This window comes from Mauremys mutica, chromosome 12 (genome assembly GCF_020497125.1).
Source record: "Mauremys mutica isolate MM-2020 ecotype Southern chromosome 12, ASM2049712v1, whole genome shotgun sequence".
NCBI lineage: Eukaryota > Metazoa > Chordata > Testudines > Geoemydidae > Mauremys > Mauremys mutica.
Window position 1 is genome coordinate 42,138,150 of NC_059083.1, and position 17,743 is coordinate 42,155,892.

General features: G+C 58.7%; 1 protein-coding gene across 2 annotated transcripts in view; it reads left to right on the plus strand.

Moving 5' to 3' along the window:
- The first annotated feature begins 3,114 nt into the window (after positions 1-3,114).
- GABBR1 (gamma-aminobutyric acid type B receptor subunit 1) overlaps positions 3,115-17,743 on the plus strand; it is a 52,917-nt gene continuing 38,288 nt past the window's right edge. The window contains exons 1-5 of one of the 2 annotated variants that reach the window (XM_044981592.1): positions 3,115-3,246; positions 9,060-9,156; positions 12,266-12,341; positions 12,750-12,953; positions 13,367-13,555. In XM_044981592.1, the coding sequence (XP_044837527.1) occupies positions 12,266-12,341; positions 12,750-12,953; positions 13,367-13,555 (469 nt within the window). In that variant the 5' untranslated portion in view covers positions 3,115-3,246; positions 9,060-9,156. Of the gene's footprint in view, positions 3,247-8,927; positions 8,953-9,059; positions 9,157-12,265; positions 12,342-12,749; positions 12,954-13,366; positions 13,556-17,743 lie in introns of those variants that run through there. The other variant, XM_044981593.1, reaches the window with a different exon arrangement.

Below are 17,743 nucleotides of genomic sequence, written 5' to 3' on the forward strand. Positions count from 1 at the left end.
GGAAGGGCAGGGGGATGCCAGTGGGCAGGACTGGGGAGCACCCCTGATATGAGGGAAGGGGGAACAAGGGCTGGGGGGGTAGGAAGTGCCCCTAGATCCTCTGCAGAGCTCCAGTGGTGGGAGGGGGAGGAGGGGGGCGAACATGAGGCTGGTGTGGGGCCATGTGTGGGGGAGGGGTGGAGCTGGTGCGGAGGGAGAGGGGCTGGGGGTGGAGATGGGGCAGGCCGGGAGCGGGGTTGGTGTGGAGGGGGGGCTGACTAGCAGTGGGGGAGGGGCTGGCTGCGGGGGAGGGACGGGGCCATCCACGTGTCTCTTCTCTCTTCTCTGGGTGAGCGGTGCCAGGAGGGGATAATCCACCGATCGCACTAATCCCCACCGTGGGCCGGGGGGAGGGGCAGAAAGGCCAGACGCACAGACACAGACAGACACACAGACCCAGACGGACACACACACACAGATGCACATACACAGATGGACACACAGACACGGGGATGCACAGACACGGACACAGACGGACACACAGTGACAGTCGGACACACAGACACAGATGCACATACACAGATGGACACACAGACACAGGCAGATGCACAGGCACAGGCGGACACACAGAGACACAGACAGACACACAGATGGACACACAGACCCAGACGGACACACACACACAGATGCACATACACAGATGGACACACAGACACGGGGATGCACAGACACGGACACAGACGGACACACAGTGACAGTCGGACACACAGACACAGATGCACATACACAGATGGACACACAGACACAGGCAGATGCACAGGCACAGGCGGACACACAGAGACACAGACAGACACACAGATGGACACACAGACACAGATGGACACAGACACAGGTGGACGTACAGACATAAGTGGATACACACACAGACACAGGCAGACACCCAGGGGCACAACCAGACCTCAGGGAGTTGCAGATGCCATTGGGGGAAGGAAAGTGGAGACACACAGGACCTGTGTCCTCCCATCTACTCCCCATACCATGGGCTGCCTGGGCCACCAGGAAAGGCTCTGTGTGTGTGTGTGTGTCCCTGCTGCCCCTTGGAGGTGATATGTGTGTGTTTTGGGGGGAGAGGATTGTGTGTACAGGATGGGAGATTGTGTGTGTGAGATGTGTGTGTGTGTGTGTGTGACAAGTTGTGTGTGTGTGAGATGGTTTGTGTGCATGTGTGATGGTGTGTGTGTGAGCACATGTGGCAGTGCATCATGTGTTTCTGCATGTGGAAGCTCTATATTTGTGTGGGTGTATGATGGTGTGAGTGTGTGTGCATGTGACAGTGTCTGATGTGCACACATGCATTGTGTGTGTTTCTGTGTCTGCAGACTCTGTGTGAGTGTGCACGTGTGACGGGCTCTGTGTGTTTCTGTGAGTGTAGGCTCTCTGTGGGTGTGTTACAGGGTGTGTTCCTGTGTGTGTAGGCTGTGTGTGTGTGTATGTGTGTGTGACAGTGTATGGTGGGGTGTGTATGTGTCTGTGTATGTGACAGTGTATGACAGGGAGGTGATTCTGTATGTGTAGGCTCTGTCTTTGTGTGCGTGTATGACAGTGTATGATATGTGTAGGCTCTCAGTGTGTGTGCAAGAGACAGTGTGTGATAATTGTGTGTTTCTGTGTGTGTCACCCTGGCTGACACCGGCTATGTGTGTGTAGGGGGGTTATGTGGGGCTGGGGCTGTGGGGCTGATGGAGATAGGACTGAGCCGGGAGTGGCTGGGTGTATGGGCAGGACGGGTGGGGGATGGGGCAGAGGTTTGGTGCCTGTGTCATGCGGCAGGAGGGGGTGTTGTAGAGGTGTCGGGTGGGAACTGCCTGTTTGGGGGAGGGGTCATCAGCAGCTCTTGGCCCATCAGCCCCCTCCCACAAACACCCCTCCCCCACCAATACCACAACCGCCTGCAGTTCCACCACACAGCCCTCCCCCGCTAACCCCCTCCCCTTACCCCTGCCCCATTTCCTCCCCCTCCCCTCACCCCCTGCCTCATTACATCCCCCTTCCCCACCCCTGCCCCATTTCCTCCCCCTCCCCTCACCCCCTGCCTCATTACATCCCCCTCCCCTCACCCCCTGCCTCATTACATCCCTCTTCCCCACCCCTGCCCCATTTCCTCCCCCTCCCCTCACCCCCTGCCTCATTACATCCCCCTCCCCTCACCCCCTGCCCCATTTCCTCCCCCTCCCCTCACCCCCTGCCTCATTACATCCCCCTCCCCTCACCCCCTGCCCCATTTCCTCCCCCTCCCCTCACCCCCTGCCTCATCACATCCCCCTCCCCTCACCCCCCTGCCCCATTTCCTCCCCCTCCCCTCACCCCCTGCCTCATTACATCCCCCCATCCCACCCCATTTCCTCCCTCTCCCTCGCTCCATTTCCTCCCCGTGCCCCATTGCCTCCCTCTCCCCTCATCCCCTGCCCCATTTTCTCCCCCTCCCCTCATCCCCTGCCTCATTACATCCCCCCATCCCACCCCATTTCCTCCCTCTCCCCCGCCCCATTTCCTCCCCCTGCCCCATTTTCTCCCCCTCCCCTCATCCCCTGCCCCATTGCATCCCCCTCCCCTCACCCCCTGCCCCATTTCCTCCTCTCCCCTCCCCCCTGCCCCCTGCCCCATTACATCCTCTCCCCCTCTGCTCCATCGCCTCCCCCTGCCCTGCCCTCCTTCCCCGCCCCCCAGCAGGGCGCTCAGCACCATGGCCAGCTCTCGGCCGCAGCGCCGGGCTGCCCTGCGGGGGGGGGGGGGCGGGCGGGGCGGTCGGTGGCTCCCCGGCGCGGCGGGCGCAGTGAGCTGCTGGGAGCGCCCCCCCCCCACCGGGCTGGGTGTCTGGGCGGGGAGGGAGGGAGGCTCCCCCGCCCCCCACTCCCCTCCCCTCCCGCCGTCTCCGCCGCCTCCCCCGCCGGAAAGAGCAGGCGCCCGGCGCGGGCTGGGGAGGGACCGAGCGACCCACCGAGCCGGCCCCGCCTCCGCCCTCCCGGCCCGGCCCCTGGCCCGGCCCCTGCCCCGGCCGAGCGCCGCGTCCAGCAACCCCGTGCGTCCCGGAGCGCCTGGGCGCTGCGCCCCCGTCCGCCGGGTCCCTGCGCCCCGGGAGCGCACAGCGCCGGGCGCCCCCCGGCCCGGATCTCCCCGGTCCCGCATCCCCAGAGCCCCCCCCGGGACCGCGCCGCCTCCCCGGGCACCATCGGCGCCTTCCATCGCTCCAGCCGGCCCCGAGCCCAGGTAGGGACACGCCGGCCCCGCGCCCCCGATCCTGCGGCCGGGAGGGACAGGGGGGAGGCGGGGGGGAGCTTCGTGTGCCCCCCCAGGGAAGAGGGGGAGCGGAAGGCTCCTACCGGGGCTCGCTGGCTGCGCTGGGGAGGAACGGGGCGCGGGGGGGGGGCTGGTGGCGGAGCTTGGGGTGGGGGAGGAGAAGGGAGGAGGAGGTGGGGAGAGCAGGGGCCAGGCCCTGGTGGGGCAAGGAGGGGGGAGGCCAACCAGGCCTGTGGGGGAGGGCGGCCGCAGGAGGGGACAGCCCAGGGAGGGGAGCTGGGGTGGGGGAGAGCCCAGGAGGGGGGACTGGGGGATGAGGGAGGGCCAGGGGGGGTGTAGGGGGGAGCCAGACAAGTGAGTATGGCCGGTGGTGAGGAGGTAGGATGGTGCCAGGACTGCAGGGGTTTTGCCCACGGCTGGGCCAGGATGCTGGGCAGGGGTTAGATCCCCTGGCTCCAGTGACAGCCCAGGCACTGCCAGCTCGATGGGCGCCTCCTCCCTGCTGCCAGCCCCCAATGGGCAGGGCTGGGGTGCGGGGCAGAGGGTCGGAGCAGTGGATGGGGTGAGGAGAACCAGCCATGGGATGCTGGGTAATGGACAGGCCCCACCTGTCACCCCCACTGCCAGGTTCTGTCCCTGATCCACTGCCCCCAGCATGAGCTCCACCCCCAGGCTGCCAACTGTGCTGGGATCCTGCCCTGCCCCCCCCCAAGCCTGCAGTCCCTAAACTGACTGCCTCCCCCACTGCTGGGATCCCTCCTTGCCCCCCAGACCTGTGCTCCCCCATGTTGCCCCCCACCCTAATTGCTGGGATCCCTCCCGCAATCCCCCCCCAACCTGCACTCCCCCCCACTGCCCGCCTCCCCCTCTGCTGGGATCCCTCCTGCAATCCCCTCCGACCTGCACCGCCCACACCACCTGCCTTCCCCCTCTGCTGGGATCCCACCCCCTGATCCCCACCGGCCTGCGCTCCCCACACTGTCCACCTTCCCCTCCGCTGGGATCCCACACCCACTCCTCCCGGCCTGCGTTCCCCCTTAGGGCCCACCTCCCTCACTGACAGGATCCCACTCCGATCCTCCCCAGACTGCGCACCCCACACCACCAACCTCCCGCTCTGCTGGGATCCCTCCCACAATCCCCCCCAGCATGTGCTCCTCATGCTGTCTGCCGCCTCCACTGCCAGGATCCATCACCCAACCCCACCAAGGCCTGCGCTCCCCACGACATCCACCTTCCCCTCTGCTGGGATCCTGCACCCAATCATCCCCGGCCTGCGCTCACCACACCGCCCACCTCCCTCATTGCCAGGATCCCTTCTCCCCATCCCCCACCCAGCCTGTGCTCCCCATGCTGCATGCCTTCCCCACTGCCAGGATCCCTCCCCTGACCCCTGCCTGGCCTGCACTCACCACACACCACCCACCTCCTCCACTGCCAGGATCCCTCCCCTGTCACCCCTGGCCTACGCTCCCCACCCCGCTGCCTCCCGCACTGCCGGAATCCCTCCCCCGATCCCCCCACCCAACCTGTGTTCCCCATGCTGCCTGCCTCCCCCTCTGATGGGATACCACCCCTCCATCTCCACCAGCCTGCGCTCCCCATGCCATCCACCTCCCCCTTGGCTGGGATCCTGTACCCGATCCCCATCCTGCCTGTGCTCCCCACACCGCATGCCTCTCCCACTGCTGGGATCCCACCCCAATCTCCCCTGGCCTACGCTCACCATGCCACCCACGTCCCCCATTGCTGGGATCCCTCCCCTGATCTCTCCCCAGCCCCAACCTGCGTTCCCCAGGCTACCTGCCTCCCCTTATGCCAGGATCCCTCCCCTGATCTCCTCTGGCCTGGCTCCCCACTCCACTCACCTCCCCCTCTGCTGGGATCCCACCCCTGAGCCCCACTGGCCTGTGCTCCCCACGCCGTCCACCTCCCCCTCTGCTGGGATCCCTCCCATGATCTCCCTAGGCCTGTGCTTCCCCACACCGCTCATCTCCCCCACTGCTGGAATCCTTCCCCCGATCCCTCCCCCCGTCCTGTGCTCCCCACGCCCCCCACCTCCCACACTGCTGGGATCCCTCCTCTGACACCTCTCTGGCCTGCGCTCTCCACGCCACCTGCCTCCCCCACTGCTTGGATCCCTCTCCCAATCCCCCCCCCCCCGCCTTCACTCCCCACGATGCCCATCTCCTCCTCTGCTGGGATCCCTCCCTGACCTCCTCCCCCCTGGCCTGCTTTCCCCACACCGTCCGCCTCCCCCAGTGCCAGAATTCCTCCCCCAATCCCCCCAGCCTGCGCTCCCCATGTCCCCCACCTCTCCCTCTGCCGAGATCCCTCCCCTGACCCTCCCCCACAGCCCACTCTCCCCATGATGCTCCCCATGCCACCCAGCTCCCCACTGCTGGGATCCCTCCCTGTATCCTCCCGGCCTGTGCTCCCCTGGCCACCCACAGGTGCTGCGGGTACCAGGAGGACAATGTGCGAACAGTGCAGGGCTGGGCTAGCTGGGGGCTGCAGGTCAGGACTGAGGGGCACCAGCAAAGTGGGGGTGGGTGTGTAGATCTAGTTTTTGGGTGGGGGAGGGCAGCGCTTGGCTGATGAAGACACTGAGTCCAGTCGAGTTATTTATTCCTTTCCAAAGTGCTGAGTCCCACTTCTCTATAAATATCCCGTAGTGGATCTGTCTGCTCCCACAGGGCCCTCAAGGGCAGGAGTAAGCACGGAGAGAGCAGTGCCCTGCGGGGGCGCTATGCTGCGAGTTTCCTTGCAGCAGTGTCCAGATGGGGCCCAGTGCTGTGAGTTTCCCCACAGCAGTGCCTTGCCTGTGCCTAGCTGGGACTCCGGTGCACAGGGTTTGTAGGGGGGTGTGGGGAACCCCCTGCAGGTGTGGCGGGAGGGGCCAGAGGCTGGGGGAGGAGCCTGTGTCCTGTGCAGGCCTGGGGCTGGCTGAGCAGGTAACTAGGCAACCAGCTTAGGGATTGTTGTCAACTGTGATTAGTGCCTGAGATAATTACCCCACTGGGGCTGGGAGGAAGCAAACAGTGTGGGGGGAGGGGCATCACCCCCCAGCTCTGCCAGTGCCCCTCACTCCCAACCCACAGCCCCCTGCTAGCCCAGCCATGGGCACCGCCAGCTCTGCCAGTGCCCCTCACTCCCAACCCACAGCCCCCTGCTAGCCCAGCCCAGCCCCCCCCAGCTCTGCCAGTGCCCCTCATTCCCAACCCGCAGCCCCCTGTTAGCCCAGCCCAGCCCCCCCATCTCTGCCAGTGCCCCTCACTCCCAACCCACAGCCCCCTGCTAGCCCAGCCATGGACTCCCCCCAGCTCTGCCAGTGCCCCTCACTCCCAACCCACAACCCCCTGCTAGCCCAGCCATGGACTCCCCCCAGCTCTGCCAGTGACCCTCACTCCCAACCCACAGCCCCCTGCTAGCCCAGCGCCCCCCAGATCTGCCAGTGCCCCTCACTCCCAACCCACAGCCCCCTGCTAGCCCAGCCCTGCCCCCCAGCTCTGCCAGTGCTTCTCACTCCTGACCTGCAGCCCTATCATTTGCTACCAGCCCAAAACCGAAACCCTCATTCTCAGGATTTATTCAGTGCAATAAAAGATTCATGAGCCACAATTGCTTCTGTCCCAGTTTATCAGGGACTCCACCCAGCTCCCGCTCCTCTCGCCCACTCCCCCCACTTCCCTTGGCCCCCCTGCCCTCAGCACCCCTCAGCCCCCTGCTCCCCTCAGCCCCCCCTGCCCAGTGCCCTCAGCTCCCCCCAGCCCCCCACTCCCCTCCCCTCAGCTGTGGGAGTGTGTGTGGTGTGTACAGTGTATGTTTGTGTGACTCCGGATTAACCCCTGGGAGCTGAGCTCAGAGCCTGGCCCTGCCCCCTTGGCAGTCAGGGGTGACTCTGGATTGACCCCTGGAGCTGAGCTCAGAGCCCAGCCCTACCCACATTGCAGTCAGGGGTGACTCTGGATTGACTCCTAGAGGGGCCAGCTGAGCTCAAAGCCTGGCCGAGGTGCCCTGTGTTCCAGGCTGGGCCCCACCCAGCTGTGCTGTGGTATCAGTAATAAATGCTGGGGGCCGACCCGCTGCAGGCCACACCCATCTGGGTTCTGGGATTTCCTGTGCAGTGCAGTGGCGGCTTTTCTTCTCTGGCTCTGGACCCCGCCCCATGGCATTAACCGCTTCACTGCCCAGCCCCTCAGCATCCTGCCCCGGAGCCACCACGGCACAGAGCCCAGCCGGAGCAAGAGCACAGCGTGGGCTGCTCCCTGGCCAGCTGTGTCCAGCTCGGCGGGCAGCCAGCACCATCCCAGCAGTCGCCACAGTTTGGCACGTCGCCCCTTGCTGCACCAGCCCGGTTCATCCCTGCACTAGGCGGGGCCCATGCTGAGATCCTGGGGGGTTATATTTCCCCCGGGACCGGGATTCAGCCTGCACCTGCCTTGCCCCCCCTTCCCCAGCTGCAATGCTGGCAGGAGCCCAGCCTTCAGTTCCCAGCCCTGCATTCACCCGAGGGCCCCCCTGCCTGCCCCATATGCCCTGGTAGCTCCCTCTACTGGTGAGACAGTAGCACTGCGACTGTCATGCTGGCCCAGGCCGGCCGGCCGGCCGAGTCGTGTGCCACCCTGCTGAACCCAGTGGGGTTTCGGTCGCCTGCTGCTTCCCACCCCAATCCCCAGCTCCCCCGCCGGGCTTTCCCCTGGCTCCCCTGCCGGGCTCCCCCCAGCTCCCCTGCCTAGCTCCCCCCAGCTCCTTCGCCTAGCTCCCGCCCCCAGCTCTCCTGCCTCACTGCCACCAGTTTCCCTGCCTGGATCCCCCCTGGCTCCCCTGCCTGGCTCTCCCTGGCTTCCCAGAGCTGGCTGCTCTGAAGTGCTGGGGCCCCCATGTCTGCAGACTAGGGGGTCACCTGCTCAGCTGGGGCCCGCACCCTCAGCAGCAAAGGGCACACGCCTCTGCTGCCTGGGCTAAACAGCCCTAGATCTGCCCGTGACTCGGCAGGCCTGGGGCGCATGCTGGGCTGGGCTGCACAGGTGAAGGCTCTATTGCCATGGTAATTGGTAACAATGAACCAGCAACCTCTCTGGGTGTGCGCTGCAATACAGGGTGTGGGGCAGGACTCCTGGGTTCTGGAAGAGCAGGGGAGATTTAGTGGTTAGAGGGAGGAGTGGGGTGGCAGGAGGCCTGGGTTCTGCTATGGATTTTCGGAGTCACTGTGCCTCACTTTCCCCTGCTGTGAAATGGGGGTGAGCGCCCCTTGCAGGCGGTCTCCATGGTCTCCAGCTCTGATTAGAGCTGGCTTAACATTTCCCCCTTTGGTGTGAGAATCCACAGCAGCCACTGGGTGTAACCTGCCCCCACGCTGGGCTCCCGTAACCAGAGATCGGCGCCAGTCCCAAAGCAGTAATCTCACCACCCTTCCCTGGATGTCGTGCTGCATGTTCCCCTCTGAGGAACCTGCCCGTCACCCGTGGACTCCTGCCCAGCTCTTGGCCTTGGCTATGTCCTGTGGCAGCGAGTTCCACAGGCTCAGGCGGGAAAAGCTTGGGAACCCCCCACCCCCCCGGCTTCCCCTGGTTCCCCTGCCGTGCTCCCCCCTGGCTCCCAGGACGATCCTCCCCCCAGGGATATTGTACCTGCATTGCTCACTTTGCACCCAACCCCAAAGGAGGCCATGTGGTGAGATATGCAGGGGTCGGGAAAGCCATTTCTGCGGAGCCATTTCCCTGGGGGAGCAGATGGGGAGGAGGCTAGGTCATTTCTAAGAGGGGTGTTTGTGTTTCCAGCTTTCAGGGCTGGCTGGCGGGTGCCACGGTGTTGAGCGACTGCCCTGCGCAAGGAGGGAGAAGAGGCCAGCACCACCCACCACACGCCTGCCGCAAGGTATGGGGGGACTGCACAGGTCCACCCCAGGGAGGGTTGGCCCCTGCTGCTGCCTGCTGGGCGGGATGAGTCCTGGGGTGTGCATGTCTGTCTGTCCCTGCTGCCCCCTGCTGGACGAGATGAGTGCTGCTGCTGTGTGTGTGTGTGTGTGTGTGTGCGCGCAGAAAGTGATGCAGCTGCCTGCCCTCTGCTAGCATTGGTTGTCTGTGTAAATGCCTGCTGCCCCCTGCTGGACGAGATGAGTGCTGCTGCTGCTGTGTGTGTGTGTGTGTGTGTGTGTGTGTGTGTGCGCACGCGCGCACAGAAAGTGACACTGCTGCCTGCCCTCTGCTAGCATTGGTTGTCTGTGTAAATTCCTGCTGCCCCCTGCTGGACGAGATGAGTCATATACTATGTGTGTGCACGCGCTGCCCCCTGCTGAAGGCAATGAGATTTACTCAAAATGAGTCCTGCTTGTGTGTGTGTGCGTGTGTGTGTGTGTGTGTGTGTGTGTGTGTGTGTGTGTCCCTCCCGGCTGCCTCAGTGGGAGGGAACGAGCCCTGCGCTTTGTGTTTGTGTAAGTCACCCTCAGCGGCCCCTATGGGCACTGCTGTCTCTGTTCTTGCTGGGACAGGGCATATCACACATTATCACTGCCACAGGCATTTGGGGTACTCTAGTAAGTACCCCCCCAACCACTAGACCGCACTCCCCTCCAAAGAGCCAGAGCTAGAACCCAGGAGTCCTGGCTCTAAGACATCCCGAGTCTCACCCACTAGATCCAATTCACAAACCGACAGGAGGGGCACCGATTGGATATGGTAGGCTAAGGAGCAGAGGCAGCTCTTCCTGTGTAATGGGCACACAGGGGGTGGGGGTCAGGAGTGGGGGCAGCTATTCCTATGCAATGGTGTCACAGACTCACAGGTTGTGTCCACTCTTGGCCCCATGCGGTCCCTGGGGGGAACCCCCTTCAGTGTGACAGCCCTTCTCGGGGGTCCATTCTCAGGGGTTAAGCCCCTCCGCATCCTGGAACCGCACCTCTCTGAGCCTTAGCATGCCTGTTTCTCACCGTGGGCCCCCTCAGGGAGTCCACTCGCTCTGGACTCCTGGGGCCGCCACTCCCAGAGGAAATAATGTAACCTGTTCTCTAGACCAAGTGGCTCTCAGCCAGCGTAAAACAGGAGGGTTTATTGAGCATCTGAACACAGCACAGGAAACTCTCAAGGCCCTCAGGCCTGGCCTCCCTCAGCACAGCACATCCAAGTCTTCCCGCCATCCAGGTGGGCTCTGCCTGTTCTTTCTCTCCAGTCCCAAGCCCCCTTTGCCTTCCAGCTGGGCATTTGATATCACCTCCCCCAAACCCCACCTCTATCCATTGTCTTCTATCCAGGTAAACAGGGTTGCCTGGGCTTCCTCTCCTCTCCGCCATCCTCTGGCTGGAACCCACTGGTCAGGTGACTGGGGTCCTCTCTTCACAGCCCATTGTCCTCCCACTGGCTAGAGCCATCTGTGACTCCTGAGCTGGGCCTCCCGGTCACCAGATCACCAGTCGCTGGGGTATCCATTCTCCAGGCCATGGGCTGGGGTCCCAAGTTCTGTTGCAAGTCCTCTGCAACAACAAACTCCTTCTCCCATCACTTCGTTAAACCAGTAACACCCAGGGAAACTGAGCCCCACCCCTTCTGCATGCAAACCATTGGAAAAAACAAGGAACACCCCCCCCCTGTCATCACAAATGGCCACACGGGGGCACTGGGGACTAGGAATGTGTAGATATTCACAGTCTGTTCCGGGGCTTTATTCTCTAACTCTGCCGTTATGCCCAGAATCTTTAGTCTTTCCCTGTGTGATGCTTACTGCATCATTCAGACCTTCTTAAAGCCCTGGGAGTGAGGTCTAGGGGTTGGGGCAGGGGGGCTGGGAGCCAGGACTCCTAGTTCTATCTAGCTGTGGTCTTTTAGAAAGGCTCCAGAGGTGATCCTGGCAATTACAGGCCGGTAAGCCTAACCTCAGTACCAGGCAAATTGACTGAAACGATAGTAAAGAACAGAATTGCCAGACACATAGATGAACATGACTTGTTGGGGAAGAGTCAACATGGTTTTTGTAAAGGGAAATCATGCGTCACCAATCTACTAGAATTCTTTGAGGGGGTCAAGAAGCCTGTGGACAAGGGTGACCCAGTGGATACAGTGTATATGACAGGGATCTGTAAAATCATGATGGGTGTGAAGAAAGTAAATAAGGAAGTGTTATTTACCCCGTCACATAACACAAAAGCTAGTGTCACCTCATGGAATAAATAGGCAGCAGGTTTAAAACAAACAAAAGGGAGTATTTCTTCACGCAATACACAGTCAACCTGTGGAACTCTTTGCCAGAGGGTGTTGTGAAGGCCAAGACTATAACAAGGTTAAAAAAAGAACTAGATAAGTTCATTGAGGATCGGTCCATCCATGGCTATTAGCCAGGATGGGCAGGGATGGTGTCCCTAGCCTCTGTTTGCCAGAAGCTAGGAATGGGTGACAGGGGATGGATCACCTGTTCTGTTCATTCCCTCTGGGGCACCTGGCATTGGCCACTGTTGGAAGACAGGATAATGGGCTAGATGGACCCAGGGGCGGCTCCAGGCCCCAGCACACCAAGCGCGTGCTTGGGGCGGCAAGCCGCGGGGAGCGCTCTGCCGGCGCTGCGAGGGCGGCAAGCAGGCTGCCTTCGGCGGCTTGCCTGCGGAGGGTCCGCTGGTCCTGCGGCTTCGGAGGTCCGAAGGCAGCCTGCCTGCTGTGCTTGGGGCGGCAAAATGCCTAGAGCCGCCCCTGGATGAACCATTAGTCTGATCCAGTCTGGCCGTTCTCATGTTCTTACCCCAGGCTCTGGAAGGAGTGTGATCTAGTGGGTTAGAGCAGGGGGGCTGGGAGCCAGGACTCCTGGGTTCTCTGCTGGCTCTGGGAGGGCAGTGAGGTCTAGTGGGTTAGAGCAAGAGTAAGGTCTTTGGGAGCCAGGACTCCTGGGTTCTTGCCTTGTCGTAACCCTGTGGCAGTTGGCCCTCTGTGTAATCATGTGGGGGACAGGTTGTATCCCCATCCCCTATCCCCATTCTCATTGCCTCTCCCCTCCACCCCTGCAGATGCTGCTCCTGCTGCTGAGCGTGGTGCTAATTCCAGATCCTGGCTCTGGGGCGCTGGGACTCAACAGCACGACAGGTACATGGGACCCACTCCCCCTCCAGTCTCGCATGCTGGGCCAGACCCACCAGGCTTCTCCGCTCACCCCACCCCCAAAAGCCCCATAATCCACGCCAGGACCCCCCCGTGCCAGCGGTGCTCCCAAGGAGCCCCCCCAACTCCCAAATATACCCCTGCATGTACCCCCGTGCGCATGCAGACACACTCAGCTCTGCACTCCTCTCCTCTGTGCATAAATATGCATACACTCACACACACTTGGGGATGCACATGGACACAAGCATGGGGAACCCAACAAAAGTACACACGCGCGAGGACGCCTCCCCCTCCACACACACTTGCTCTTCCCCCACCCACCCCACTCCTGTCCCCCCAGCTCAGCCGGAGGCCCCCCCACCTGACGGTGCCCTGCTCTGCGCCCCCCAGGCTGTGAGATCATCCACCCGCCGCGGGACGGGGGGATCCGGTACCGGGGCCTCACCCCGGACCAGGTGCAGACAGTGCGCTTCCTGCCCTTCGACTATGAGATCGAGTATGTGTGCCGGCCCGACCGCGAGATCGTGGGGCCCAAGGTGCGCAAGTGTCTGCCCAACGGGACCTGGACTGAGATGGGCCATGCCAGCCGCTGCCGTGAGTCACCCCCGGCCCCCATGCCCACCGTGGGGACGGGACACAGGGCCTTTCCGCCCTCGGGGGCACCAGCTCCGGACGCCTGACCCCAGGGCAGGGGGATTGGCTGGCTCAGAGGGGGTGGGGAATGGGGCATGGGGCCTTTCCCCTCCAGGGGGCATTGTGTCCAACCCAGGCCCATGGTGGGGACTGACTGGCTGGCTTGCAGGGGGGCAGGGAATGGAGCATGGGGCCTTTCCCCTCTAGGGGTCGCTGGCTCCCATCCGGCCTCAGGGCGGGGACTGCCTGGCACAAGGGGTGGGGAATGGGGCCTGGGGTCTTTCCTCTCTAGGGGGCGCTGGCTCCAACCCAGGCTGAGGGTGGGGTGTCTCAGGGGGTGGGGCTCTGGCTCTGACTGTCCTCCTCCCCGGCAGTGCGGACCTGTCCCAAGATACACCTGAGCTTGGAGAATGGGCAGGCGGTGCCGCGCGGCATGGAGCGGGTTCCTGTGGAGGGCACCTGGGTGGAATATCACTGCAACCCCGGCTTCCGCCTGGCGGGTAGCGCCCGCAGCAACTGCACCAAGGTGGGGCGCTGGAGCTTGCCCAAACCTGTCTGCGAACGTGAGTCAGGGCATGGGGGGAGGTGAGCAGAGGGGGCCCCTTAGGGGCATGTCTGGGGTGAGTGGGGCAGGGTCCGTGGCTGGGGAGGGGGCAAGGTCCGTCTGTGTGGGTCAATGGGGTGAGGGATGTGTGGAGCAGGGTCCAAGGGGTGGGCCAGGGTCTGTGTATGGGGGTCTCTGGGGTGAGGGGTATGTAGGGCAGGGTCCATTTGGTAACCCAGAGTCCATGTGTGGGGGTTTGTGGGGAGAGGAGTGTGTGGGGCAGTGTCCATATGTGGGAGTCTCTGGGGAGAGGGATGCGTGGGGAAGGGTCTGTGTCTGTGGGTCTGTGGGGAGAGAGGTGTGTGGGGCAGGCAGGCCCTCTCAGAGGTCCAGAGAGGCCCAGGCCACTTCCAGCTTTTGAGGCCCCCAGCCATAATAAAAATAAAAAATGACGACACATGAAAACAAAATAAGGCACCAAAAAAAGAGTGAGACATAATTTGAATATTTTTTTATTTAACAAATGCTTTTCTAGCCTTTTTCTGTGCAAATGCACAAATTGTTGAGGAAAAATCTAGCTTTCGTGCAATGTCACAGTTGATATTAAGCATGGTGAGCCCATTCAAATGCTCTTGTCCCATAGTTGAATGGTGATAGTTCTTTACCTGCTTCAACATGTTGAAGGTGCGTTCACCTGAAGCCACTGATGCAGGTAAACTGACAAAAATACACAATGCAATTGTGATATTAGGAAACACCCTAGATCATCTAAGGAGGGGAGGGATAGCTCCATGGTTTGAGCATTGGCCTGTTAAACCCAGGGTTGTGACTTCAATCCTTAAGAAGCAGCAAAGAATCCTGTGGCACCTTATAGACTAACAGATGTTTTGCAGCATGAGCTTTCGTGGGTGAATACCCACTTCTTCGGATGCAAGTAGTGGAAATTTCCAGGGGCAGGTATATATAAGCAAGCAAGAAGCAAGCTAGAGATAATGAGGTTAGATCAATCAGGGAGGATGTTGGTCTCTGTCTGCGGGGTTAGAGCAGATACACCTAGAAAATCTCCACCAAGCATTCTCAAGACTACAGTACCCACACGAGGAAATAAGGAAACAGATCAGCAGAGCCAGACGTGTACCCAGAAGCCTCCTACTGCAAGACAAACCCAAGAAAGAAACCAACAGGACTCCACTGGCCATCACATACAGTCCCCAGCTAAAACCCCTCCAACGCATCATCAGGGATCTACAACCCATCCTGGACAATGATCCCACACTTTCACAGGCCTTGGGTGGCAGGCCAGTTCTCGCCCACAGACAACCTGCCAACCTGAAGCATATTCTCACCAGCAACTGCACACCGCACCATAGTAACTCTAGCTCAGGAACCTATCCATGCAACAAACCTCGATGCCAACTCTGCCCACATATCTACACCAGCAACACCATCACAGGACCTAACCAGATCAGCCACACCATCACCGGTTCATTCACCTGCACGTCCACCAATGTAATATATGCCATCATATGCCAGCAATGCCCCTCTGCTATGTACATCGGCCAAACTGGACAGTCTCTAAGGAAAAGGATAAATGGACACAAATCAGACATTAGGAATGGCAATATACAAAAACCTGTAGGAGAACACTTCAACCTCCCTGGCCACACAATAGCAGATCTTAAGGTGGCCATCCTGCAGCAAAAAATCTTTAGGACCAGACTTCAAAGAGAAACTGCTGATCTCCAGTTCATCTGCAAATTTGACACCATCAGCTCAGGATTAAACAAAAACTGTGAATGGCTTGCCAATTACAGAACTAGTTTCTCCTCCCTTGGTTTTCACACCTCAACTGCTAGAACAGGGCCTCATCCTCCCTGATTGATCTAACCTCATTATCTCTAGCTTGCTTCTTGCTTGCTTATATATACCTGCCCCTGGAAACTTCCACTACTTGCATCCGAAGAAGTGGGTATTCACCCACGAAAGCTCATGCTGCAAAACATCTGTTAGTCTATAAGGTGCCACAGGATTCTTTGCTGCTTCTACAGAACCAGACTAACACGGCTACCCCTCTGATACTTCAATCCTTAAGGGAGCCATTGAGGGATCCAGGGCAAAAATCTGTCTGAGGATTAGTCCTACTTTGAGCCCCACACTACAAGAAGGATGTGGATAAATTGGAGAGAGTCCAGCGGAGGGCAACAAAAATGATTAGGGGGCTGGAACACATGACTTATGAGGAGAGGCTGAGGGAACTGGGATTGTTTAGCCTGCAGAAGAGAAGAATGAGGGGGGATTTGATAGCTGCTTTCAACTATCTGAAAGGGGGTTCCAAAGAGGATGGATCTAGACTGTTCTCAGTGGTAGAAGATGACAGAACAAGGAGTAATGGTCTCAAGTTGCAGAGGGGGAGGTTTAGGCTGGATATTAGGAAAAACTTTTTCACTAGTAGGGTGGTGAAGAACTGGAATGGGTTACCTAGGGAGGTGGTGGAATCTCCTTCCTTAGAGGTTTTTAAGGTCAGGCTTGACAAAGCCCTGGCTGGGATGATTTAGTTGGGGATTGGTCCTGCTTTGAGCAGGGGGTTGGACTAGATGACCTCCTGAGGTCCCTTCCAACTCTGAGATTCTATGATTCTATGATTCTTTGAAGAGACTGTACATTTGCTGAACAGTTCCAAAGTAAGTAATTGCCTCCTTGCATGATTCAGCACAGTCAACACCTACAAGGTTTAGCGTGTGGTTTCCACAGCTGGAGAAAATTCAGTTTGAATTATGCTCAAGCAGAACTACTTGTACACCTTTGTACTTCCCCAGCCGTATTAGATCCATTGTCATAGGCTTGACCAATGCAGACTTGAAAATCTAACTTAAAGTCTCTAGAATTGCTAGTACTCGAGCAGCAATTTCTTTTTCAGTTTTTCTCATGAAATTATCAAACAAAATACACCTTTCTTCAACTGAAAATTTTGAGCTGTCTACAATCTTAATATACCGAATAACTATAGTAGTCTGTTTCTTGTGAGAACAATCTGGAGTGGCATCAACAAAGATTGAAAATACTTGGCATTTTGAATCTCATCAAGAATTGTTGTTTGTACAAATGACCCACATAGCTCAATAAACTTGTTTTTTATGCGTGTGGAGAGATAATGGACTTGCATGCGCTTTTGACTCTTGCAATTCTCAAACACGTTTAACATGCTCTGATAACAGTGGGTCATATTTGCTGAGGAGCTCAACTATGCCTAGAAAGTTTCCATTTGCACGATCACCAATACGTTGACTGGAACCAAAGAAAGCCAATCCCCGCTCAGAAAGAAAAAGGATGATATTCAGGATGTGCTCAAGAAGTTTTTTCCAGTTATTAGTTTCTGTAGAGAGTTCAGTCAGGAGTAAATTCTCAACTGAACTTTCAGCTGATGCTGTCCTACTGGCTGATTTCCATGCAACATCATTTTCTTTGTGTGACATTGAACACTCATGTGATGGTATTTGGTCTTTCAACTTCCTCCAACCTCTCTTGATGCTCCATCCTGATTGATCAGAGAGAACTGATGTATTTGTAGCTTTTTTTGTTCAAAATGAACCAGGGTGCACAGTACAGAGATTGTTTTTTCCATACTCCAGTCTCTTGTGCAGGTCTCACCATTTGGAAGAGTTTTTGAATGTCAGCAGATGAAGAGGGAAAGTGGGATTATCAGCATCTTGTGGAATGTTACTTGGAATTTCACAACTAATTTGAAGAAAAGACTGCATTTGGGCAGCATTGCTCTTGTCAATAATTCCAATGTCAGTCACAGTCAAACCTGTAGTACTCATGAATTACTCTTGCTGCATAAGATCTACATCTTCCTGTTGCTGTTGAGTTTCTTGATCGTACACAGGATCTTCTGCTGCATCTGTTACTGTTGGCACATCTCCTTAACTACTGTCCTGATGTTCAGGTATTGGGATTGAAATATCACTTGTTGCAGTTGTGGAGTTTTCATTATCTGTAGCATTGTTTATTGGGTAAGGTGTCTTTTCCAGTGGTTTGAGAAATTAAGTTATTGGCTTTGAGCTCTTAGCTGCTGCTTCACTCAGTTGTTTTCGCTGTCTCTTGCTTGCACCACTTTCAAATTTCCGCTTCATAGTGATCTATCTGGTCAATATGTAGCATATCCACACTTGAAATATTCTGCTCTAAGTAAGTAGCTTATCTACGC